This window comes from Orussus abietinus, unplaced genomic scaffold (genome assembly GCF_000612105.2).
Source record: "Orussus abietinus isolate OABI.00-Male unplaced genomic scaffold, Oabi_2.0 scaffold51, whole genome shotgun sequence".
NCBI classification, from domain to species: domain Eukaryota; kingdom Metazoa; phylum Arthropoda; class Insecta; order Hymenoptera; family Orussidae; genus Orussus; species Orussus abietinus.
This window is the reverse complement of record NW_019394250.1, coordinates 342,139-367,691: the sequence shown is the minus strand read 5'-3', so window position 1 is coordinate 367,691 and position 25,553 is coordinate 342,139. Positions and strand designations below refer to the sequence as shown.

General features: G+C 37.3%; 1 protein-coding gene across 6 annotated transcripts in view; it reads right to left on the bottom strand.

Moving 5' to 3' along the window:
- Nucleotides 1–25,553, bottom strand: part of LOC105696114 (glutamate receptor ionotropic, kainate 2) — a 332,137-nt gene that overhangs the window by 41,497 nt on the left and 265,087 nt on the right. For all 6 annotated transcript variants that reach the window (XM_012418304.2, XM_012418303.2, XM_023433910.1 and 3 more), the window contains 3 exons: nucleotides 23,436–23,577; nucleotides 14,080–14,247; nucleotides 1,861–1,881 (listed from right to left, as the gene is read on the bottom strand). In XM_012418304.2, the coding sequence (XP_012273727.1) occupies nucleotides 1,861–1,881; nucleotides 14,080–14,247; nucleotides 23,436–23,577 (331 nt within the window). The remainder of the gene's footprint in view (nucleotides 1–1,860; nucleotides 1,882–14,079; nucleotides 14,248–23,435; nucleotides 23,578–25,553) is intronic.

Genomic DNA, 25,553 nt, shown 5'->3' with positions numbered 1-25,553 from the left:
GGTAATCACGTGTCACGTGTCAAAGTTTCAGACGGTTCGATCCGATGGTCTTAAAAAAAGTGTCTTATTCGAGTCGACTGATTTGAAGAGGGTTTCACTTCACTTTAAGCTGGAAAATGAACGCCTTCATAATTCGTACGAAAAAACGAAATTTTGGTACGTTTTTAACAAACCAGTACAGCAGTTGTGCCCTTCCTACGTCTTTTGTCTTCGCCGAATTGCCTCTCTCGAGAATGACTTAAACTTTCATTTACCACAGATGAGGACTTACCAGTTTAACGAAGGAAATATATCCGAGCATTTGTTTTAATGTCACGCGGTTCTCCGGGAAATGCTCAATTACTCAAACGTAGAGTAGCCATTTTGCAAAGACCGCCATCTCCAGGAAATCATAAGCGGAATAAAAAATTCTTATACAATTTGCAATTTAGAGTCATTTTGCCGAGGTGTGTCGTATTAAATGAAATAAAACGGCGTCATTAAGAGGAATTTCGTTCATTTTGAGAAACGATTCCAGCATTCGCGGCCCTGTTAGGGAATTGATCGAGTTCGGTTTAGTCGGCATCCCAGATCGATTTACGCAAACGAGTCTGGCTGCAATAGGATCAAGATCGAGCTCGTAAATGGGAAACGGGCCCTCCGTCGTAAACCCATAATTATTCGGATAAACTTCAGTCGACGTGAAGATTTCTACCTGCGAGTGTGCGTAGACCATGGCAGGTATCGCTCATTTGCATAGATCGTGCACATCGATATCTCGTTTCGCACTAACAGCCGGAGTAATGGAACTGGCATTATTCTCAGCGTTTGGTTACGTTTCTCGTCCTCTGTATGTTACTACTGTCGAAGGCAGCAGCATTGAATTTTTTTTTATCAACGAACAGATATTTAACTCAGGGGTGTCTAACCTTTCGGTTATCCGAGTCGCATAGAATGAACAGGAATTGTTATGGTCTGCAAGTCTCTACGTAGTATAAAATAAAGTCCTCGTGTTTGGTCGGGCTAATATCGAGAACTAGCATTGAATTTTTTTTTTATCAACGAACAGATATTTAACTCAGGGGTGTCTAACCTTTCGGTTATCCGAGTTGCATAGAATGAACAGGAATTGTTATGGTCTGCATGTCTCTACGTAGTATAAAATAAAGTCCGCGTGTTTGGACGGGCTAATATCAAGAACTACTGCGCGGATTTTTACGCGGTGTTCAATATTCTACGGAGCGTTTCTCGAGAAAGGTTTAGGTCATGAAGTAGTATAAGAAGACATAACGCCAATGGTCGGTTCCACAGAAAGCGACCCCAGGTCGGGACCTAGGATCTCAGATTTTCGCTGATCTAACGATGCCAGCGCTGTGCGGAAAATGGGGGAATTATATGACCAAAACATTTCCAACCGACGTAAATCATCTCAAATGATTTTACTTTTGTAATTAAGGTACGCTAATGGTCGGTTCCACAGAAAGTGACCCCAGGTCGGGACCTAGGATCTCAGATTTTCGCTGGTCTAAAGAAAAAAACAACTTAATTTGAAAACAAAGCGTTAAGTCTGCAATAACTTTTTGGACAACTTAACAAGTCATTATAAATCACATAATAATAATGAAAGTTTAAGGTTTTGTGAGGCCGTATCATTAGTTAGGCTTGACACCCCTGATTTAAACGCTAAGCTAACGAATAACTAAATTTTCGCAATTATTTGAAAGAAAGTTTTCATTATACGATGTTGAATACTTATTTAGAAGTGCAAAGGAAAACGTACGTTGCTCGGGAATGTCTTCAGCTACACTTTAATGTTAATGACATACTTAGCTTAAAGTCATTTAAATAAGAATTGTTGTTCCGAGTGTTTTTCAAACTTACCTTTAATACGGTGAGGTTGTTCTAATCCAGGGCAACATGAAACAGATAAAATGATCACCTTATTGAATACGATAACAGTATGATAGAGCTCATTGTTATTTACCCAAGCTAAATAAGTACACATACTCATTTATTACGTTTTTTCTTAATTCATAATCCAATAAAGAGTTAGTCGTAAATTAAATGCCTGTAAAGTAAAATCACTTGATCGGAGTTATATAATATTTTATAAAGTAGTTAACAAGAAATTGTCAATAAACTTTCAATTAACTGTTTCTAAAATATAAACCTGGAACTCTATTTAATATATGTTACTTGCACGTCCACCGATAATGCTTTTAAACGATATTTCAATATTAAATATTTCATTCTTTCCATATTGCGCCATTTCCAATGTTGACATTACATTATTTAAACATGTGATCAGTACCTTTCACTCTTAATATTGAATTATTCATCCATAAATTGAAATCAAACGATTCTCTAGTTCCACTTGTCTGTTAAATCTTCAGAATTGCACCATTAACATTAAATACTCGGAATATCTTTCGGCACACACAGAATCCTGGGAATGGCAGATATCGACAAGCCCAAAAAAAACGACATAAATTCTCGAGTCGAGATGGAATTTCAAAATTCTGAGTCCTTTCTCCATTATCTTCCCTCCTTTGTTGGAAGTGAAGTCCACCAACGCATCTTTAGGAAATACACCTTTGACCCTTTGACTACGGAACCCTTTCGACATATGGGCGAAATTCATCAATGCGTGCAAGCAACATTCGACCAAACGTCTTACGCCTTTTAAACGAAGTATTAAGACGAACTCTTATTTTTTAAGAATATTATTCCCTAGTGGACCGTTTGACTTTTTGCGAGACTAGTTATCTACATCAAGCCAGGGCTGAGATGATTTAAATAATTTGATTAAAAACACGATTTGTTGATTATGGTCAACTGATTTTTATTTTTTTAATTTTTTTTAAGTCTCGTTCTTTTTAATCGTCTAAGTGCCGCTCAGGGTGATTACAGTATTTGTGCTGTTTTATCAGAGAATTCTACCATATAAAACCACGAAAAACACTACCCAGTGTTGTCAACTTCAGTTACGTTTATTGTAATACAGTCGGATTAAAATAATAGTACAAAGTAAGAATTTTAAATATTTAAATATTGAAATTCAATTTTTGCCTGTATTTAAAGAGGAAAACAATTGCAATTCGACATATTAAACAATTACTAGTATCGAATGTCCATAGTTATAGTTTCATTTTCTACGGAAATAATTATACAATTCGCGGGCTATTATTGTTCTAAAAATGCATACTACAACGAACTAAAATAATAGTACAAATATTATGATAATAGTACGGTTGGCAGCACTTACCCTACTAATAATATACGTTACGATTCATTAGTATTTCATGTTGAATATTTGTAATCATATTTATAAAAAGAATAATATATAAAAGTGTTGCAAAACCATGTCACTAGGATCTTTGAGGCTTAAAATGAAGATGAAAAGTTTTAATTGTAGGGTTTATTTGCAATAATAAAATGCAATCTGTCTGATCTGAGAACAATGAAAACAATGAGAACTTCTCTATTTCAAGTTGGAGGTGATAGAGAAACATCGGGTGTTTCAAAGTGTCAAATAGCAAATCCAGCATTAATTTTCTGTTTCCCGCAAGAACCTCATGTTTTATAAATGCACTACGGGAAATCCGATTCTAAGGAAGCAGTGAGGGAGTAAAAGTCGGAAAGTAGCTTTAGTGTTCCTTGAGTTCCAAAGAGACAAGCATTAGAGCGAAATCCACGTCGATCTCGGTAACTTTTTTAAGTACAGTATATAGCATAAAACGTTGGAGAGGAAAAAGAAACCACATTGTACGTTCTTACCCCATTGTCTGGAAGTAATACGTACGTCAACTTAATTATAAAAAATAAACCAACAATCATGAATAAACGTCGTGGCACCATTGATTAAAAGGGTAATTCGTGGCATTGAAGGTTAATTTATACCGAATCAATGTACACTGTTTCCTCGTATTTGTGCAATTTTTAGGTTGAAACTCGATTAACCGAAGCTAAACGATCGAATTTGGCTGGTTAATATAAACGGCGATTAATGAAAATTAACTCGTCGTTAAAATGAGGTGGAACGTGCAACTGATAACCGATGATTAGCATTCAAGTGGGAAATAGGATCTTAAGAGAACGTACTCTCGTTACGCATGTTCAAGATAGGGCTGAAACTTCGATTTCAATTATTCCCTGCTTCGAAAAATCCCGTGGAACGTAGAAAATTCTGATCTCTTCCTCTTCTCAACATCCTTTTCCAGTTCTCCGTCTCGTAGGAAATGAATTCCAAGGATGTCTACTCGGAAACGTAGCCATGGAAGGACAGTCGTCCTTAGAGACAAATTCCACGGAAGCAGCATCGGAAAATCATTAGGAATTACGTAAAGTTCCATGGGAATTACCGAAGCTGCTTCTTGGGATAATTCGAAGACGACCCGGAGGTAAAAGCAGAGGGCAGAGGTCTTGAAGTCGAGAAATCACCAGCGTCGGAGTGAAATTTCGAGCTCCCCCACTTGGATCCCGATCTTTGGAGACGTTTTCCGCGGCATCGTTATCAACGGGTCACGGATCAAACGAGCGAATGCGGTTTGAAAGGATTAGACGCCAAAGGAGGCAAGAGAGGGTTGATGTTTACCGACTATATGATTGATATAATGATTATACTACACGTTTAGCAGAATCTTCCAGTGCCTAATTTTTTATCGTGAAGATCAAAGGCTTCTTTGAATTGTTGAAAAGAAACCGAGGAAACATTTCTGATGTTCAAAAGTCTCGAAAGCAAATTATGACAGGAAATTTGAATTAATGTTTTCTTTATGAGGTGAGGCAAGAGAGGGTTCATGTTTACCGACTACATGATTGATATAATGATTATATTAAATGGATAGAGATTATTTGGACTTGCAGCCGCAGGGATTAGGATCTTCCTTCTATTCATAGGTTCAGCAAATAGTAGGACATAATAGTGTTCGCCTTATAATTGGAACCCACTTAATCATTTATCATGTTCGAAAGATAAATTTTTCATGACGCTCGTCTGCACTTTTCGAACGAACAATGAATATTCGTGCTAGGAGACAACGGACATCTTCAGACAATGGTAATAATAATTGATAAGGAGAACGCGAAGAAAGGTCGAGCAAGACGCATAAAAGCTTCATGAACTTGGCATAACGAGGACAATATCCTAGTAAGGTGTCTTTTTAAAAGTTACGGTTAATAGACCTAACTCTCCAGAAGGTTCATATTTAATTCTAAGTCCACTCCGAAAGTCTTCTTGGTTTAAAATGGCTACGGCTTATTTGTTTTATACCTTCGAGTGACTAATGGAATCGCTGGGCATTTATTTGCGAGCATCCGGACTTTAAGGCTTCTACTTGCAATAAAAAGAGTTTGAAAAACGTTCAGACCTACGGACAGAGATTTAATGGACATAGCGAAATTGCATGCTAATCTCTTTCAACAGCTCGTACAAAAGAAACGTAGCAACGCGGAGCCATTATCAAGCTCCAGTTAATTGCGAGAATTTTAGGACAACTAATTAACATTTTAAAAAATTTACTATTGATGGGTTTAACTTAAAAAGAAAATAACACGTATTTATTAAATCGGTCTTTTGTACACTAAAAAGGGTTATACTTTTTCGAATCTTTAATTTTTAAGGCTAAGGGCAATATTTATGGTAAAAAGTGCGAAGAGACTACACGCTTGAAATAAATTCAAAATCAATCAAAGTTCGAATAAAGTGCTCTGAGTAAACACATTTTTATAACTGAAAAAGATATATTTTATTGACATAAATATGGTTACCTTAGCCATATGTAATTGAACGAGACAATTATGTTGTCAGAAAGAGAAAATGAATTATCTTTTTTGATAATTAAATGGGGTATCTTTTTTCAATTACCTTTTCGACATGAAGAGATATATGAAAAATGCCTAGTGTTACATTTTGCTAAATCTAGTAGAGTAGAAGATGTCTTTGTTTGGATGCCCGATAGAGGAAGTGGAAAACGGTCTATTTTGTTTAATAATTGAAATTGTAACCAAAATATATTTAATGTTATTCCAAAATTTGGTGAAATATGACTCCAACATAAACTCATAATTTTCACGATGGTGAAACTACTATGCCAATTAGTTTCCACGGGACCGAAAGATGGCATTAGCGTGGCTCTCTCGCAAGTGGTCCAAATAGTAATTAGTTCGTATATAATAAATTAATAATATATTGGTCTTTACGTTTAAGTCTTGATGCCATTCCTCTTCACTATTTCAAGTGCCCGCACTTCGAGTACACATCGAGAGGTAATAACTCTCCCTTCATAAAGGGAGGGTGATAGAACGAAGAAGAAATTATCGAAAACTACCCTCTGAAGTCGACGAAAAAGTATTGAATACAAGCCGACGAAAAGATGTCTCAATTTTGTCCTTGTCCAAAAGATGCCAAAATTCGATGCATAAGATATCCTTTCGTCTTCTTTTTGTCAACTATATGCCATAACCAAAAGATGACTTTTCGGAAAATTCGTCAACTTAAAAGCAAATTAGTACAGTAAAATAGGATTATAAATTTCTAAATAAATTTATAATTATATAAAATCACGTTATAATTTGGTGAAATCCTACAGAAAAATTAATACATTTATGCACCAAATTCATAATATATTACCTTATAAATTTAAGTTTGAATAAGACATCCAACAAAAATGTTACAAAACCACTATATCTTTTAACAGGATGAATTGTACATTATTCGATCTTTATGATACAGTTATGTATTCAATTAGACTTTGCTTTTCATTTAGCCTCGCAGGTGGAAAATGATATGCACTCTGAATAAAACTGCAAATTTTTTAATTTAACTTAATCGTTAGCAAAAATCTTTATAGAGAAATAAATCCTTTTCAATGGTAGCGTTACCACCAGCTATGAGATTTAGACATTTTCTCCCGGTGGTTCAGTAGCAACTAATTTACAGCTTCTTAGACACCTCCCGCTACCTAGATGGCAAATTCTACTTGTAAGTCAAGCCTCGATTGTCATGCTAAGGAGAGGCATCCAATTCCGCCTTGATTACCCTCACTTCCTCGTTCTCTTTGTGCTATTCATATATTTGCTTTTCTTCCTTATTTGCAATTACATTTAGCGCAGCGCATCGTGTCCAGCTTCCTGATCTCCCAAGTTGCAATAACATGAAAATGTGTGCAAATAAAATAGAATAAATGTTCAGGTTGAAATACTTTTCATGTACCTACCGTGATACAACAGATTCGTGTCAAGTTCAGAATGTTAAAAATCGAAATTTCATTCAAAATGTTGGACTGCTTTTTCATCGAGTGATTATAATCACAAAGTGTTCTTTTATGGCTGCTCCTCGTAATTTACTACATGTAATATGTACAATTAACCACTGATTATGCTTTTAGGATGTACTATTCAGTTTTCAAAATTTCATAGAAATTGCTTTAAAAGATAACCTCTCCTGATGATGATCTCTTGTAAATCTGGTTTAAGATCCTAATGAAAGGAAAAAATAATAATAATTTACTCTTTAGTGATTTATAAGAATTTTCAAGCGCAAGAAAAGGCACTGTTAGGTTGAAAATGCCTAACTGTATGACGTTAATGTTAAATATTAGTCTATCCACCCTTGAATAACCACGTCCCACTATATCGCAAGTTTATCAGCGGATATCAAGATTTCTTTGCTACATACAGGTATTTTCATAGCCCTGAAAACGTGTGTGTGAAACTGATGCCATTCCTCAGAAAGCAATAAACCTTCGTAGGTATCTTATTACTAATTCAAAGTTCGTTGATCTTCCTATTTGCAGCTTCAATCCTGTCGGGGTTCTTTAAACGCGAAATGTGTTCAGGTCTGTTAGACTTATATTTTTTTTTTCTTCAATTCCTGGTTGCATCCCATCCATGTTGCTGTTTTTCATAAAATTATCATTTCGGTGTATTTTTGTTCAGGAACAGTTTTAGAAACGAGAATGGGGACTTGAAAAATTTGAGTATTAAAAAAACTATAATTTAAATTTCAGCCTTTTTATGTCTATTTAACTACATATATATTTTTAGACCATACCGTTTATTTTGCGAGTTCATATGAATTTTTCGCCTACGAATAGATTCGCATTAAAAAATGTACGTTATTGCGAAGTCGCATTATTAGTCAACTTTTCAAAGTCGTATACAAATTACCCTAGTAGCACAAAATATTTGTCCCATATTTTCTATATATCTAACGAACATTGTACATTTTGTAAATATTTCGCAGACATTTGAAATATTTGCAAAATGTTTACTTTAGAATATTATCTCCATAACATTTATATAATATTAGCTCCATGTGTTGTCATAATATTTTTCTACCAGATATACAAAGCATTTCGTTTCATTTTAATACAAGTATTTTTTAANAAAGAAATATTTAGCAAAGATTACAAAGAAATATTTAGCAAAGATTACAAAGAAATATTTACAAATTATTCTATGCTACTAGGATATCAATTTCATATGTGAAAGTTCATCGTATGAACTCGAGAATCGGGTCCCAATAAGGAATAAGTCTTGTACGTGAAGTCAGAGCCGTTGTACAAGAAAAACGTCACGCATAAAGTTAACAATAATGAATATCCTTTTTAATACAGTTATCCGGAAGTCATTGTTCCACGTCACAGCTATCATGCCACCTAAACTAATAGAAGTTTGTTTCAATAAGACCTTTTTATTACTTCTGGTGCAGGAAAAGCCAAGTGAATTGACAATGGGTACCACCTAATGCATCCCTGAGCAGTTGTTTCCTTCTTTTGTAGAGAGAATTAGATGTCCTATTTAAGCATGCCGATGGCATTGTCCTGATCACCTCTACGTGCAGCCGATACAATGTACCTGAAGGTACTTTCCCGTCTCATAGACACATTCCAAGAAATTCAAAGTTCGTTGATCCTTCCATTTCTAACTTCGCTCACGCCTCGATTCGCGCTACAAGAAAACGCACTCGCTTTTGCACGATTATCCTTATGTCCCATCTCGCTCCAGTCCATTCCTTGGGCTATTTTACGAAGCTGTTCTTCCTTATCAGACAAGTATTCCGACAAGTTACGTTACATTCCTCATGACTACTGTTTCGACACTTCGCCTGAGCGGAAACGACGGATGCTCAAGTGGAAATTCACAGAGAATCGAATTTACAATTGTGTAAGAAGGAACCAAATCCCGGAAGGATCTGCTTTATTGAAAGGATAAATCAATCGCGCAAGGTTTTATTTTTTATAGTCTCATAACCGTCGCTAAGAGACTGTATAACAATAATGTATGGTGATAAATAGACGATATTTGATATTAAAATTATTTATAAGGTAAAGTCGACAACCCCCGCACATAAATGATGCGTCTGTAGGATTGGATCTACATTGTTTCTGCACATTGCATTACAATACCCAGTCAATAAATTTAAATATTCACATTTCAATATTGGAGCAATACTCGCCATATTTAGTCGCTGCATGAATTACAGTTAACCAATATCGTTTCAATATTGTTTGCTATTAGGGGTAAAACATCCTCGAGAGAAGTGGATCCATGGTGTCCAGTATATTATACTCTCTCCTTAACAAAAGACCGAAATGGATCGGGGAAGAATTACGATGCGTACTTTGAATTTAAATACAATTACGAGTCTGCACTATCATCTTTGGCACTAACCCAAGTGCGTTACGTCCCACGAAGGCTCCCTCTTTCCAACGAAAAGTGCACTTTATCTCGGAAGCTGAGATTGGAGATGAATTTTTAGTAACGGAGTACATCGTCGTGCAGAAAAATCTAATCGAGTTAATTGAAAATTTAATTTATAGTGCGCCGTGAGGCTATTAGCGATTGATTGAATTACTAGCTATTCGAGTAGGCCTTGAACGATGTGGCGGCAATCACTATACCAGCGCATAGGGAGTCGCAGTGGCATAGTTACCTCGAAAGGCGGATGGGGGAATATTAGCTCGTCTTTACCGAAAGGGGCAATAAGAATGGTCCAGGTGGAGCAAGACGCGTTTCCCTCGATTGATTGAATTACTAGCTATTCGGGTAGGTCTTGAACGATGTGGCGGCAATCACTGTACCAGCGCATAAGGGCAATAAGAATGGTCCAGGTGGAGCAAGACGCGTTTCCTTTGATTAATTGAATTATTAGCTATTCAGGTAAGCCTTGAACGATGTGGCGGCAATCACTATACCAGCGCATAAGGGCAATAAGAATGGTCCAGGTGGAGCAAGACGCGTTTCCTTTGATTGATAGGATTATTAGCTATTCAGGTAGGCCTCGAACGATGTGGCGGCAATCACTATACCAGCGCATAGGAATTCGCAGTGGCATAGTTACCTCGAAAGGCGGATGAGGGAATATTAGCTCGTCTTTACCGAAAGGGGCAATAAGAATGGTCCAGGTGGAGCAAGACGCGTTTCCTTAGCGAGGCAATTGGGACAAGGGCGAAGTTGGTGGATATCGAGTTGACGAAGTTGGAATGAGCGAGGAGATGCCAAAGAGGATCTACCACCCGCCGATAAACCGCTTTGCGAGCCTGGGCTTGCCGATTTATCTCCCTAAATGCAATTTAACTCCGCCGCTAAAACAATTTCACTTATCTTAATTAACTGTAAATAGATGTGTGGCCACGTATGCGTTGCACGCGCGTGCCCGTGCGCGTGTTGGTGCATAGGTATGTCGCGGCGGTGCAGATAAATGCAGGTTGCAGGATCGTTACGGCGCTACGACTCGAAATTCTTTTGCTTTTCAGCCAGCATGCTAATTGCTGCTTTACCCTCAAGGATTTTGCCGGAGAGGAAACCGCTGAAAAAGGGGATTGCAAACGGAAAAGATGCAACTTTAAGTAGCACACCGAGTAGGTATGCCGAGGAGTGTAATAAAACGAATTCCAGAATTCAGGAGACGTTTCCAAGAGATTTCCTCCTATCGCTTCTTTCCTTCGAACTTGAAATCAAAGGACTCGCATACAGTGATATGGCTCGTGTCCAAGTCCAAGGAAAACCACCGAGAGCTGCTCTCGGACAATTCTTATCGTACCTTGATAATAAAGACACTATCATTTTATAATATTTTTCTTGGAAGTTTTATTCAGACACAATATACTAAATTTTCCAACATAGGTGCAACAAATTTATAGAATGTATCATAATTTTAGAATATAAGTGTATTCATTTTCCCACACAATTTTACAAGGTTTTAACACGATGTCACCAAATTGTATGTTCATTTGTAACGAATATGTACTAATGCACTTTTAGGACATTAAATGTATAATTCTACTACATCCTTATGTACTAAAAATGTTATGAATATCTCTAATAGGGTAGTGTACACGGTTTTGAAAGTGAACGTGCGCAAATTTATTGATAATGTACATGCAAATTCATGCTGCTCTAACAAGGAATGTCGTAAATTATTTGCACGTGGACACCAGCCATTACATTTACTGGTTTGACATTTTATGTGGGCGTTTTTACAAGGACTTGCATTCGATTCTTAATAGTTCAGATAATAATATTTATTTATGGCTGTTGTGTTAATGGCGATGTGCTCTATATAAGCAACCCACATTAAAACAGCGGGAAGCCGATGTGGACTTTAAGCCGAATGGAACTTGTTTGTTTGAAACAAGTTACACAAGGTACTTGGCACATATATAGCTGATTTCAGTTCTTTTATGATTAAACGTATCCGATTGTTTATGTAAAGAAATTACGGAAAGTTACTCAAATTACCACTGCATTAATAAAAATCTATTTAGCAGAGATTAACACCAGAGGTGTGTTTGTTGGGATTTAGATATTTTTCACATTTTCACGGAATACGAATGTTTACGAAAAGAACCATGCAATAGCAAAACTGATCACGTGCATAATTTTCATTCAATTTTTAATAGTACTTTTGACTCAAAACGTGAATAGCACTATCGCGTTGCGTGACACTCAAATGGTTAGTAACAGTAAGAAGAATTAAAATATTAAAAACGTCTGTTTGCACCATTTAAAATATCTTCTGCATTTTTATTCTCTTTGAGACATAAAATACAAAGACAAGAGCCTTGCTGAAACAAGAATAATCAAAAACAAAAACGTATTGTATTTACTTCTAGAGCTCATTACTGATACTGCAAGGTAATTATAGCCTTCGTCTAACTACTCTTTTGGATAAAAAAGTTTGGCTATTAATTTCTATTTCTGTCTTCTTGCGTTATAACTCATTAATTTTCAGAGTATATTTCTGCAAATGGTTTTATATGGGGTAATCCACCTCAGGAATATAATTAAAAACAGCAGGGTGGCGGTGCACCACATTTTGGTCTTGGGTACCGTCATCTGTACCAGATTAAAGTTGAATAGGTACAGACATGCACGTCGAAACTGCTACTTCGTACATGTACAAGACCGTCCACCTTTAATTAACAAGTTCAACAGTCGCTTCCGTGGACAACGAGTGTACAAGTGGTTAATTTAAAATATTTACCACCCTGGTTCTTCACCAAAATTCAATTCCGTTGCCCTTTTAATAAAAAAATCCTACTTTAAAAACGACATTAGGAAGTTACAATTACCTAATTATGTATAAACTACTTATCTGCTCACTAGTGTAAATTTCTAAGTATTTATTGTTTGAAAAGTTTGAAGTTGGTATATTAATATATATTGCATTATAGTGCATTAATATGCACTGTACATAATTTATCTTGTATATTACGGTGTTATTTAGGTCGGTTTTTTATTGAACATTTTTTAAAACGTTTCACAAAAGTCACCTATTTTTCCAAGTTCTAGATAAAAAGACTTACTTGACGTATTAAATTAAGGAATAATTTTTCGCGGTTTTAATTACGTGACGTTACATTAAAACCGCGGGAACTTATTCCTCAATCCAATGGAATCAAAGAACCAATCGATCCTTTCAATAAAGTACTAAAACGAATATTTATTGTCGTTCTACTGACAACTCAGTTTGATGCATGAGCGATTGCCTTCGACGTAGACAAAGAGGAAAACGGAAAGTTAAAATAACCGCGTTTGTGTTATCTTATAAAAAATTGAAATTCCGCGGGTTATTTGGATAGGTGAACCGCCATCAAATTGAATGAAAGAGATCAGGGTGCTATGGAAAAGTATCATATTGATTTTCACAGGAAGCGACGAAATTTTGGAACCGGCCCTTGCCAGACGTAGTCCATTCCAGTTGGGACAATTGGTCGGCTCAAAATACACAATGGAAATTCGGATAATCCCTAGATATCCTATGCGTTTGTTTGCGTTGCAACGAATAAAGTTTATTAATAACTTGAAATGTTCCACTCTGCAAGTATTCATCTTCATGGTGAATGCATCACTTTAGATGCATTTTATGCAATTTCATTTAATCAATCATGACCGACAGAATTTGAGACGAGGTCAGGTGTTTTTTTTCTTCTTTTTAGTAATTTATACGAATTACGCTCACATGGTCGATAGGCATCGGCCTAAAAATCAAAATTATTTTTGTATCCCCGTGGTTTCTAGGCGGTAAAATTTTAATAATCAGCAGAACATGCGACCAATTCGTTATTGTCGTGGAAGATGAGAATCGTTTGTTTCTGGATGTGATTGGTAACATCCCGAAAGACGAAATGATATTTATCTTCATGGTGAATGCATCACTTTAGACGAATTTAATGTAATTTCATTCAATCAATCATCTCGCTCGTAAATGACCGACAGAATTTGAGACGTCAGGTGTTTTTGTTTCTTTTCAGTAATTTATACGAATTACGCTCACATATCGACCTAAAAATCCAAATTATTTTTGTATCCCCGCGGTTTCTAGGCAGTAAAATTTTAATAATCATCAGAGCATGCGACCAATTCGTTATTGTCGTGGAAGATGAGAATCGTTTGTTTCTGGTTGTGATTGGTAACATCCAGAAAGACGAAATGATTTTCACGCAGAAAGGGAGATAAACTTTGGCCAACAAAGACTTTAGTCAGTCCCTCGCGAACCATATGGTGGAACGAGCTGGAAAAGCACTCCGAGGACGCTTCGATGCTCTTCAAGGAAGGTATCCATGAAAACTGATGGAGGAAGACCATCCTTACCTTATTGGTGCCTTGACCCATGTCGAGCTTGCGACCGTAGCGACCCTCGCCGTGAATCCAATCATGAACCACCTTCTGGATCTCTGGCTTCTCAGGGTCGACCAATCGGAAGGCAGTAATATTGGTCCCACCGTACTTGAATTCTTCCAGGTCAATGGTGTGCAGGTCCTGCAAAGAAAAAAACGGAACATTTCATAGATAGATGCACATGCGATTTCGGCTGCTGCAAATTGAAATCTCCGGACCCTTCCAAGCTGACCCTAGTAGCACAAAATATTTGTCCTATATTTTCTATATATTTAACGAATATCGTACATTTTGTAAATATTTAGCAGACATTTGAAATATTTGCAAAACGTTTACTTTAGNATCTTTAAAAATCTGTCGCTTCAGATATTTAGCAAAGATTACAAAGAAATATTTAGAAATTATTCTGTGCTACTAGGGGGATAAGCATCGAATCGTTTCAGGGGTTGGTTTGAATTTTATATCCGTATCCAGATTTCAAAGAAATGTCAGATTATCCGAATCCGTCTAGCTTGATTACAGACGAAGATGGGAAGTATTTAGAAGTATTTATTGAAGAAAAATCATGCGTTAAACATTTCCACAAAATTGTTTTAATGTTTAATATAACCCCCACTTGGATCGATAATAGCCTGTATCCTTCTTAGCACGTTTCGGCTGATTTCTTTTTCCATCAACATTCAATTAATTATTGCTCATCATCCAAAACTTTTATTTATGCGTCAATTAGTTTCGTTTCATGTGCAGTATTTTCTTTAGAGATTTTCTTTTTGACAAGTTTACAGACATCCTGGGTGAAATTGACTTTCTGTATTGCTCGCATTCAAATAAAAATATTTAAAGAGGAAGAAATAAATATGTGCATGTAATAATAAGGGTTGAATATGAATCAATTAGAAGAGCTATAATGTAACAAATAAATTGGCCACGGACTGTATACATTGGAAGAAATAAATGTTTTAAATTTCATTTTAAAATATTATGCCATTATATGTAGGTTTTTAATAACAAGTCGAGTATCACGTTTTTTTTTTCTTGCATTGTTGCTTTTACTTTTTCTGTGTTCCAGGATATCACATGAGCAAAATGTAGCGCAATGTTTCCTATTGCGCGATAGTAAAATGTTTATGGCCATCAATGCCGTTATGAGGGTATTTACTTGAACTTTAAGTATCATTTACTTTACCCTGGGTTAACGCCACGCAAGGCCGCACTAAATCGATTGCTGTTAACCTATGTAGCAGTAGCCCGGTTGTAAAATGTAGATATAATACCTAAACAAAGGAATAATTAAAGCAAGTGGCACCCATTCATAATTTCCATGGGTACATTGGAATAAAAGACACTGTGCACCGTAAAAAGTAATTAAGAAACTCGGTAGAGTTTCGCGCCAAATACATATAGGCACGAAACACTGACCTTACTCACTATCTGCGATGTTTAGCCTGGCTCGTTAATAATTAGACAGATATTAGATAATTAGACAGAGAATGTCGTTTTTGAACCTCATGAATGAGTAATGCCAACTTTAACCAGTCATAGAAATTATTTATAATATTTTCCCTTTCGAGCGAGTTGATCTATAACGAAAATACACGGGGGGCCATTCAAATTGCAAAACCTAAAGATAGCAAAGGTAAATCCACCAAGTTTGTGAAAAGGACTCATTACGTCAGAATAACAAACGATCATAATTTCAAATACATTCAACAATGAGTATGTAAAAGACCTTCCTTATGAATAAAACGTATCCGCTGTAGCAATTAACTTTATGCACTCAAAGCCTTTTCCGGTGGCAACTAATAGTCGCCTCCCAAATGCAAAGGATTAACGCTATGAATATAATTACTTTTTAATATTTAAGGTGATGTAAAAGTGGCTCTAAAAAGGCCTTGCTTATGAAACTTTTCTCCGAACTGGGAGTCCCGAATCGTTTCAAACTTCACAAAGTGAATATGGAGGCTATGAGGAAGGTTTTGAGGGCCATGTAATTTCAACTTTTTTTTAAAATGATTTTGAAAATTCTGTTTAAGAAATGAAGTTTCATGGGGGTCAGGACCTTTCTTATAGCCTCCATATTCATATTATATAGTTTGAAACGACTCTGTGGAATCAGTTCGGAGAAAAGTTTCATATGTCACTTTCATATCCCCTTAATTCTTGATGTTGCCACTTTAGTGAACATTAGGGTGCACATACGCATTGTAACTTTCATATCCCCTTAATTCTTGGTGTTGCCACTTTAGTGAACATTAGGGTGCACATACGCATTGTAACTTTCATATCCCCTTAATTCTTGGTGTTGCCACTAGTGAACATTAGGGTGCACATACGCATTGTAACTTTCATATCCCCTTAATTCTTGGTGTTGCCACTTTAGTGAACATTAGGGTGCACATACGCAGTGTCACTTTCATATCCCCTTAATTCTTGGTGGTGCCACTTTAGTAATCATTAGGGTGCACATGCGTAGGTGAGGGAGGGATGGGGAGGAGGGAGTAGAACGTACATCACAAATGATTCACACACTTAAAAATCCATCAAACTAACAAAAAAGGTATCCCATGTGTCTCTCGCAGAATTAATTCGCTTTATAATGTGTTTACATAGACTGAGAAATAAAAGATACGTATTTTTTATATCGGCGGAAAAGCACTTTAAGGCGGTGAAACAGCACTTCGAAAATGGGGGTGTCAAGTGCCCATTTCATCGTTTCGGATATATAAACCTAATCTTGTGATGAAGAAGCGGTGCGGGACGTTCAGGGGTGGTTACTCCGTAAATGTCGTTCTTCCAAAAAGTCCCAAAATATGTGAATTTAATTTCTCTAGAGTAGACTACCGTATGACGCGAGATCTTACAATGCTAATTCCTATAACGCGCCTACCGTTTTTATATAAAGCGATTGGAACGGTAATTTGATAAACGTGAGATAGACGCAACGTCAACGTTGAATTTGGTGTAGGAAGGGCGGACATTAGAACTCATAAAACACGTTGTGCTACTTCTCTACGTGTATTACCCTACTTTGTGTTTATTGGAATAATACTGCAATTGTTGTCGGGCAATGAAATCGAGAAGTGCATTCTCAAAAAGTGCCTACTATTTGCATATTACGTCATTTAATTGATAAACGTGGGATAGACGTAACGTCAATGTTGAATTTGGTGTAGAAAGGGCGGACATTAGAACTCATAAAACACGTTGTGCTACTTCTCTACGTGTATTACCCTACTTTGTGTTTATTGGAATAATACTACAATTGTTGTCGGGCAATGAAATCGAGAAGTGCATTCTCAAAAAGTGCCTACTATTTTCGTGTGACGTGATTTAATTGATAAACGTGAGATAGACGTAACGTCAACGTTGAATTTGGTGTAGGGAAAGCGGACATTAGAACTCATAAAACACGTTGTGCTCCTTCTCTACGTGTATTACCCTACTTTGTGTTTATTGGAATAATACGGCAATTGTTGTCGGGCAATGAAATCGAGAAGTGCATTCTCACAAAGTGCATGCGGATCTGTCGTTCGGAGATACCGGTGATGGTTTGCAGCAGCATCCGCCGTGCCGGCCTTTCTAAGAGCGGATGTCATAAGCGTTATGGCCAAACTAACAATGACTGCCATCGTAAATGTAACAATTGCAATAACCCTCGGGTTTATCTTTCGCGATAATCGTAACGAGGTCCTCGGATTCCCCGAGAAAAAGGAGACGCTGATCGCAAAAGTTAGGGGGGAGCCGAGACACGGATTGTCGCAAAATAAACACGCCGGACTCCGTTAGTAAATCAGTTTAGTGGTGCCTTAAACTAATAAAGGACAATTTAATGAAGCCTGGCTTCCGACCTAGATTCATTAGGGTGCCGACCTCCGGGTAAATGCTTGCGGTGGATGGTCGTCCTGCAAGAAGTTCCGACTTGATGGACGACATCCAGTCTCCTTTCATCGAGTCATCCACGCTGAAATAAATCACAACTAATTGCTGGGGATTAGGCCGAAGCTTGAAAGCAGAAAGCGAGCTATAAACCGTGCCGAGCTAGATGTCTAGAAAACAGCTTCCAAGGCGAGGAATAAATTGTTCCAGAAAGAGCCACATCTCCTGTGTTTTCTATTTCATTTACGGAAGCGTCTTTCAAGATGGTTCTTCATCAAATTGGAATTAGGTAACGATGAATGGTAATCTCGTACTCTGAGTAAGATATCATAGCATCCTTTACATATTCTCACGTAAAGACGTATTGTTGTAACCATGACAAGAACTTCTGTACGTGCTACAACTTTAGGAGAGTTTGACCATCGTGGCTCCAGCAATAACCACTAAATTATATTAAATATATTGTGGTTCGATGTATGTTTTTCTGCCTTACATCTTCCAAAGTTACGTTTACACTTTAGGAGTGTAACTATACTGGCAAGGGTACAACCCAAGAAAATAATTAAGGCAACTTAACGTAATAAGGCCCATGCTTGTTTTTCGCCATATAGCGAAAGTGCAATGTTTTGTGGCTCCCTCTGCCAGTTAGTAGGACAAAGAAGTGTCCACTGGGTGTATTGGGCCGGGACTGTGGACAAGTCAATGGTAAACTGAGATTCTAATATAATAATAAATATTTATTAAATATTTCTAAGTGAGTTTTATAAAATTTGGTTGCTGCGTTCAAGCTGTTTGTCACAAAGTTTTGTGAAGTCCTGCTCTGCCTAGGAGGTATGTAGTACCTTATACTTTTATCTACGTACTGTTGCATTAGTTTAGTTGAAAAGGTTTGTTGTTTTAGAAATAATAACCTGGAAATGTAAATTGCGCCGAACGGGTAACAAGACCCGACCTAGTGCAACATAGCACAATCAAAGATCTTTCTCAAAATGGACAATAGACTATGACTAGTTGCAGTAAATACAACGTCACAACATAAATTGAGTGAAATACCTTAAAAAAAACAAAGTCTGGTACCTCAAAGAAGACCGAGAACTGGTACCGCAGCCTTTATCAAGAAAATAGGGTTGTCGATATGCGGCAACATGCCCTATGCAAGAAATAGCTTTGCGACGAATGCCTGAAGACAACATTCGAGGATCCTGATGACATAACTTGCCCTAAGTATGCAAATTAATGTGCGTCTTCCCACCGATGTCCGTGGGCCTTAATTTCCGAAATTTAGCAAATTTATTTCTTTTACTTTCTATGCATAAATTACGGAAAGTTGTTTCATGATCATTAATTAATGACATCATGCCGCCAGGCTGGCGGCACCGACTTCTACGACGACTTGCGAATGACGCCATTGTGGCGGCATCGACCGCAAAGGGTTAAAGGAAAAATGTATAACATTTGTTACAATTGGCCCGTTTTACAATTGACCTCGCTCTCTCCTACTAGTTAGTTTTCGAAAATCGAGAGGCATCCCTTAAGGTGACGTGAAACCCCCCTTCAAATCAGTTGATTCGAATACAATACTTTTTTTTAAGGGTATTAGACCAAACTGTCCGAAACTTTGGCACATCACTCCTGATCATCTAAGAATTGTCCTGACACATTCAAAATTTGGATTTTTGGAAAAAAATTGTTTAACTCAGCCCAGACCAGAACCAAAATGGCGTCGAGCTCTCATATTTCGATCAATATACAATTATCGAAGGCTCGGATATGAGAAACGAAAGGGTCAGGACAATTTTACGACAATTTAGAACACTCTGGTAATCGATACACTCGCATTTGAACGGGATAAAGACAAAAAAAAGTGTTGTATGCGCTTCTATGCTAAAACGATGGTAATACGAGGTCTCGGAGTGAAAATTTAATTGACCTGAAAATCACAGAGGGCGCAGGGGGTCCCTCTGCAGTCAAATAGGCCACCAGAAAGCATGAATCCAGAGGATTTCTAGGGTTTTATTTCGATTTCTTTATAATTATTGTACGAAAGCGACAGGTGGAGTATGCCATTTGGTACAGTGCCCAATATAATTCGACACAGCTGTCAATATAAAAACGAACGTCGGCAATGTAGGCATTTAGAGAAATCTTCTTTATTGACGTCGATTAAGTTCCTTGATGTGTTTCACTTCGCCTTAAATGATGTTTGTCTAAAATGTGTCGAGTTTCTGACCGCAATGAATTAAACGTTGCAGGAAATCCTAGCCTTGTTACCGCATAATGATACAGTACCCTACTTCGCAAAGTCAACAGGCAGAGCGGAAGAATGGAAACCGCTTGTAGCACAAATTTCAGTGCTAATTTGCATTTTAATGGATCTAAATTGAAATCTAGTACGGGGGAAGTAGAAGGTGTGGCGATGGAAGGGGCGAAGGGAAATAAATTGCACAGTAAGCATGTCTGTTTAAAGTCCTATTCCGTTTCTCATTTTCTCCCGTTCAGAAATTTTTCGTCCGTCGCTTCAACGAGACGCAAACAAATGCGCAGACACGCACTTACCATTAATTTATTATGCCAGTGATATATCGGCCATTTTCAACGAAACATTAAAAGATCACCCTACTTTCTTAGCTCACCAAATAAAGCATCAAGACATGCTATGGGGGATGAGATTCCTGTTATTTTACTGCCTACGAACTGAAATTACCTTTTGAATAATTAGCCATGGTTCGGGAGTTAATGTGCTTTATTATACGTTTTTTATAGTAGTAAGTGGTGCCCATGCAGAATGATTTAAAGTTAATATATCTGTAATTATTGCAACCCCCATAGAAACAAATAATTTTGAGGTACAGCGGAAAGTCCTTAAGATGAAGTGAAACATGTAGACAAATTTTATCATCATCTGTAAAGAAATGTCTAAATACCTACCCTACGGACATTTGTATTTATATTGACAGCTGTGTTGAATTGTATTGGGTATTGTACTAAAGACCTCGTGTTACCTTCGTTTTATAATAGAAGTTCAAGACACTTCCGTTTCTCACATCAAAGCCTTCAATAATTGTATATCGATCGAAATATGAAAACTTGACGCCATTTTGGTATCGATATAAGCTAAGTTAAAAAAATGTTTTTCGAATGTCCAACTTTTGAAAATATCAGGATAATTATTAGGTGCTCACAAGTCATGTGTCGAAGTTTCAGGCAGGAAGTTTCGGTCCAATTCCCTTAAAAAAAAAGTCTTATTCAAATCGACAGATTTGAGAGAGTTTTCGCTTCACCCTAAACCATCTCAATTGACATTGTTCTTTATACCATCAATTCGTCATCGCAAAACCAACACTGGAGAACATAAGATTAACTTCCTTGGTTCAGCAGACTCTTTTCCAATTCCGGAAGTAATATTTAAAGATTCTATTGATTATATGACATCTTCTTGGAAGCACTTCGCCGTGGTGAATTCTGAAATGAACACTCAAACCATAAATCGAGGTCGTAAACCCCGAGTCCTGGTGACGATAAAAATTCGCCTTCTGTCAAAATTTTCCGAGTTCTTTGGGCAATGTTTTAATACGGATATTTTGTCAAAAAACACGTTTACTCTGTCGCCGTCAAATTATTTCGTTCCTAAATTGTACTTCAAACTACATTCATCCAATCAAACCATTCAATACCTTTATTTCTTTTTTTCAATTTCCGTGTTGCCTTTGGCAATCAAATTTTCATACGTGCACTCGCTTAATATATGTACACTGCATTGATTGTACACACATTTCCCAAGCGAATGCAACCAATTGTTCGACAAAAATGAAGGACTGGAATTTACGTTTACATCGCATTCGTTCTTATACCGCCTTTAGTATAAAGTTTCAATGTAACTATTATTGCAATTCACCATTACGGATTGCGAGTGAGCTCTGTGCAGGTCCCAGTAAAATTAATAAACATCAGCAATATGCATTCATTTTGAACATACGGATACATTTTGTATGAATTCATTTCCAAATAGCCATAGCTCGTTTCTGAATTTCTCACTGTAATACTACACGTGACATAGAAATACGTAGTTTTTAAAAATCTGCCATCTGAGCCCTAATGAAAAGTGCCAACAAAGGACTTTTTTCTTTCATTAGATTGTAACAAAAATGAATTAAAAATCGAGCAAATGAAGATACCGCGGAGATAAATTTTGAGGAGGATAGTTCTCACTATCTTAGGTCTAGCGTTTCTCTGATTATCCAACTAAAAATTCTAATTCTACTATAAATCCACGTAATCAAATTTTAAGAAAGACTTGCTTTGGTCCAATTTCACTCTTTACATCCTTCTTTTGACCTCGCACGTCTTAATACAAATTAAGTCCTATTTTAAACCTATTTAAGGTGATGGAAAAATGGAGTCAAGGAGGTCTCGTTTATGAAACTTATCTCCAAACTAGATGTACCGAATTGTTTTAAACCTTACAACGTGAATATAGAGGCTATAAGGAAGGTCCTGACGCCCATTAAATTTCAATTTTAAGACAATGTATGGATAGCAATTTTCGAAATTTTTTATAAAAAATGAAACTGGGAGTTTCAAGATCTACCTTAGGGTTTCTTTATTCATGTGGTAAAATTCGAAACACATTGGTACACGCAATTCGGAGATTACTTTCACGAACGATTGACCCTTCATATATGACTTTCACATCCCTTAAAATGGAAGAATCTTTCGACGAAGAAGAAAGTAGACATTGGGCGACAATTAATTAGATATCAAGCAAAGGAATATTCCTCAAATACGGGGTATCATTTCTCGCTTCTCCGCACAAAGAAATACTAAACTTCCAAAATGTATAAAATCTTATATTTGCAACATTCAACGAAATAACCACTTTTCTTTTGTTTTCGCATAACTCTCCAGATTTAGCGATTTCCAACATCGAGTTTAGGAATGGTTCGGAGTATGATAATCAAATAAGCTTTATTAGAGGAGAAAGAAAAGAGATTAGACAAATGACTCATATTAATCGTGATTCAAGACTTCGTCAGGATGATGCTAATCTACCTATTTATTATAGAGAAATGATTAGTTTGGGAGCCAATATATCCCGCTTTCCGCATGTCCTGCAAATCAGAGATCGAAGGTCCAGGTTCGCAAATTATGTTCAGACGCGATCCAGCATCCGTTCGGTCCTGAGGGATGATCGAAGAGATACGTGCTATAAGGGGTATGCACCGCCCAAACAGATGTGGCCTTTCATTCGGATTAAGAAATTTAATATGTAAGACGTCGGTAAGCGGTGCACCGACGGAAATGATGGATCGCGAAAATCAGGACTTACATTCTCCAACCCCTCGTAAATTCGCTTCCTGGGTTGGAGGCGCTCCTTTTGGCCCGGCGTTGGCATCGTCGAGTCGAACAAGATAAGTTCGCCCTTAATTGCATTCCTACTTAATTAAAAGGCTTACCAGGGAGGTGATGAGGTAACTGTGGTAGTCGCTCATCATTCCTATTTGCTGTGCCTGCTTCAACACCTCGTAGATGCGTTCGGTTGAGCAGTCCAGCACGATGTGCGATTCCGCCGAATTCTTTATCTGTTTCAGCAATGGCCTGAAAACAATGGACACGTTTAAATTTATCTACTTCTGCAGTGGCCAGAAAACAATCTATTACATCCTTTTTAGGTGACGCGAAACGTGGTATTTTCCAATTTTTTAAAGGCGTTTCACCCAATTTCCCTGACATTTTATCACGCGATTACGGAGGTGTCGAAGTCGCTCGTTACACTAAAAAACTTACAATATTCAGATAATAGTTTTTATTTAGTTTAGACCAGAGCCAACGTAATATCTTACAAGGAAGGTATCCCAGGTCGATCTCTCCGATTTGATTTCTTTTATAATATGTTATAGTAGACTAAAAACTAAACGACACGAATTTTTTTTATCTGCTATTAAACACTTTAAGGGGGTGAAACTACCATCCAAAGCAAGGCCAGTGAGGGGTAGCTCACCCCTTATTTTTTTTCTTTAATTAAGAAAATTATACTTTTCATTTCTCGTTATGAGAAAGCTTTTATAGGTGGATTGGTTAAAACATATTATGTTCCATGGTGAAACTGCCAAATCACCCTTTGACATGCCTTACTTTGGATGGTGGTTTCACCCCCTTAAAGTGTTTAATGGCAGATAAAAAAAAACACGTGTTGCTTAGTTTTTAGTCTACTATAACATATCATAAAAGAAATCAAATCGGAGAGATCGACCTGGGATACCTTCCTTGTTAGTGATATATTTTGCCAATATTTGTTTATAGAAAGCTCCAAAGTTACAATTTAGCGGGTCAGTAACCATTCTCAATAGTTTAAACAGGACAGTATTTAAAAAATGTTCATTTAGGCACGGGAAAAAGAAAAACAGCAGACTTTGTCCACTAAATGTTTACCGGTTATTTAGTATCTGCTACCATTTATTACAAATTAATGAATGTCATATTACTTAAAAAATATCGTTAAAAGATTTCACCCACGGTTTCGACGGAAGTGAATTATTCGATTGTGAACGAAATGGATGGAGTGCATTTTTGTGAACTGACATTCTTTTAATATTGATAACGGATCACAAATGAAGGGGATGCTCATTCTGTAATCAACGGACCATCTCCGCTCGCTGACTATATAAAAAAAGGTTATTTCATTGCACAATAATTCAACCTGTTCCAACCGAGAAGGTGAGTAAACTCGTTATCTCTGTCGGCACAATGTTTCGTCGTTGTAGTTTTTTGGTGAACTTTTTGGTGGAGTTCTCTTTGCTCGTCTTTTATTAGCATTAATCATGTGTACTGACATTGGTTAATCCGATATTTCGGCCCTATGGATCCCGGCCCTCGGATATTTCTACTCTGTTCTAATTTCCCGTATTGCCTTCAGCTAACTCTCTCCATAAGATCTTCTTGCTGCTGTTTAAGAAAGTTATCACTCCAAAGTGCTTCCGAACTTCTAATACCGGCGTCAGCGGTGCCGACATTGATGATCGGTTTTTGCTCAGAGTTGGTCACAGCTGCACACGTCACATCTGGTTTCAATTCCAAACGCATCTTTGGAGGCACATTCCTAATAAAAGTTTTATGCAAGCGCCAACTCCTTTGGCCCTCTCCTGGCCAGTGCCTCGAGCATCACTCCATCCTATGGTCCAAGTCGCGCGATAATGCGAATCTTCTTATGCAGCTCGTGAAAGCTCCCGGTCTCGCGAAATTCCTCCTGCTCCATACATAATTTAGTCGCTAGACCTTTCACGTCGGCCAACTTTTTCGTCGAAAAATTCTCCGCCAGGTCGTCCGTGTCGGGGTGTACACCCCTAAGCGACACTCGAGAATCTCGCACCCCTCCGAACAGGGATTCGCGTCTTCTGACCGAACTTTTCGTGAATCCCGTGGACAATCGGCAAGTTTAGACATCAAAGTTTTCGGCGCCTCGCAAAATCCACTATAGAGATTGCAACCGAAACAGGAAAGTACGACAAGAAGATCGGGAACGGATAATCCCTTCTCTGGCAAACATCTGATGTACATTTGTATAATGTCCTTTC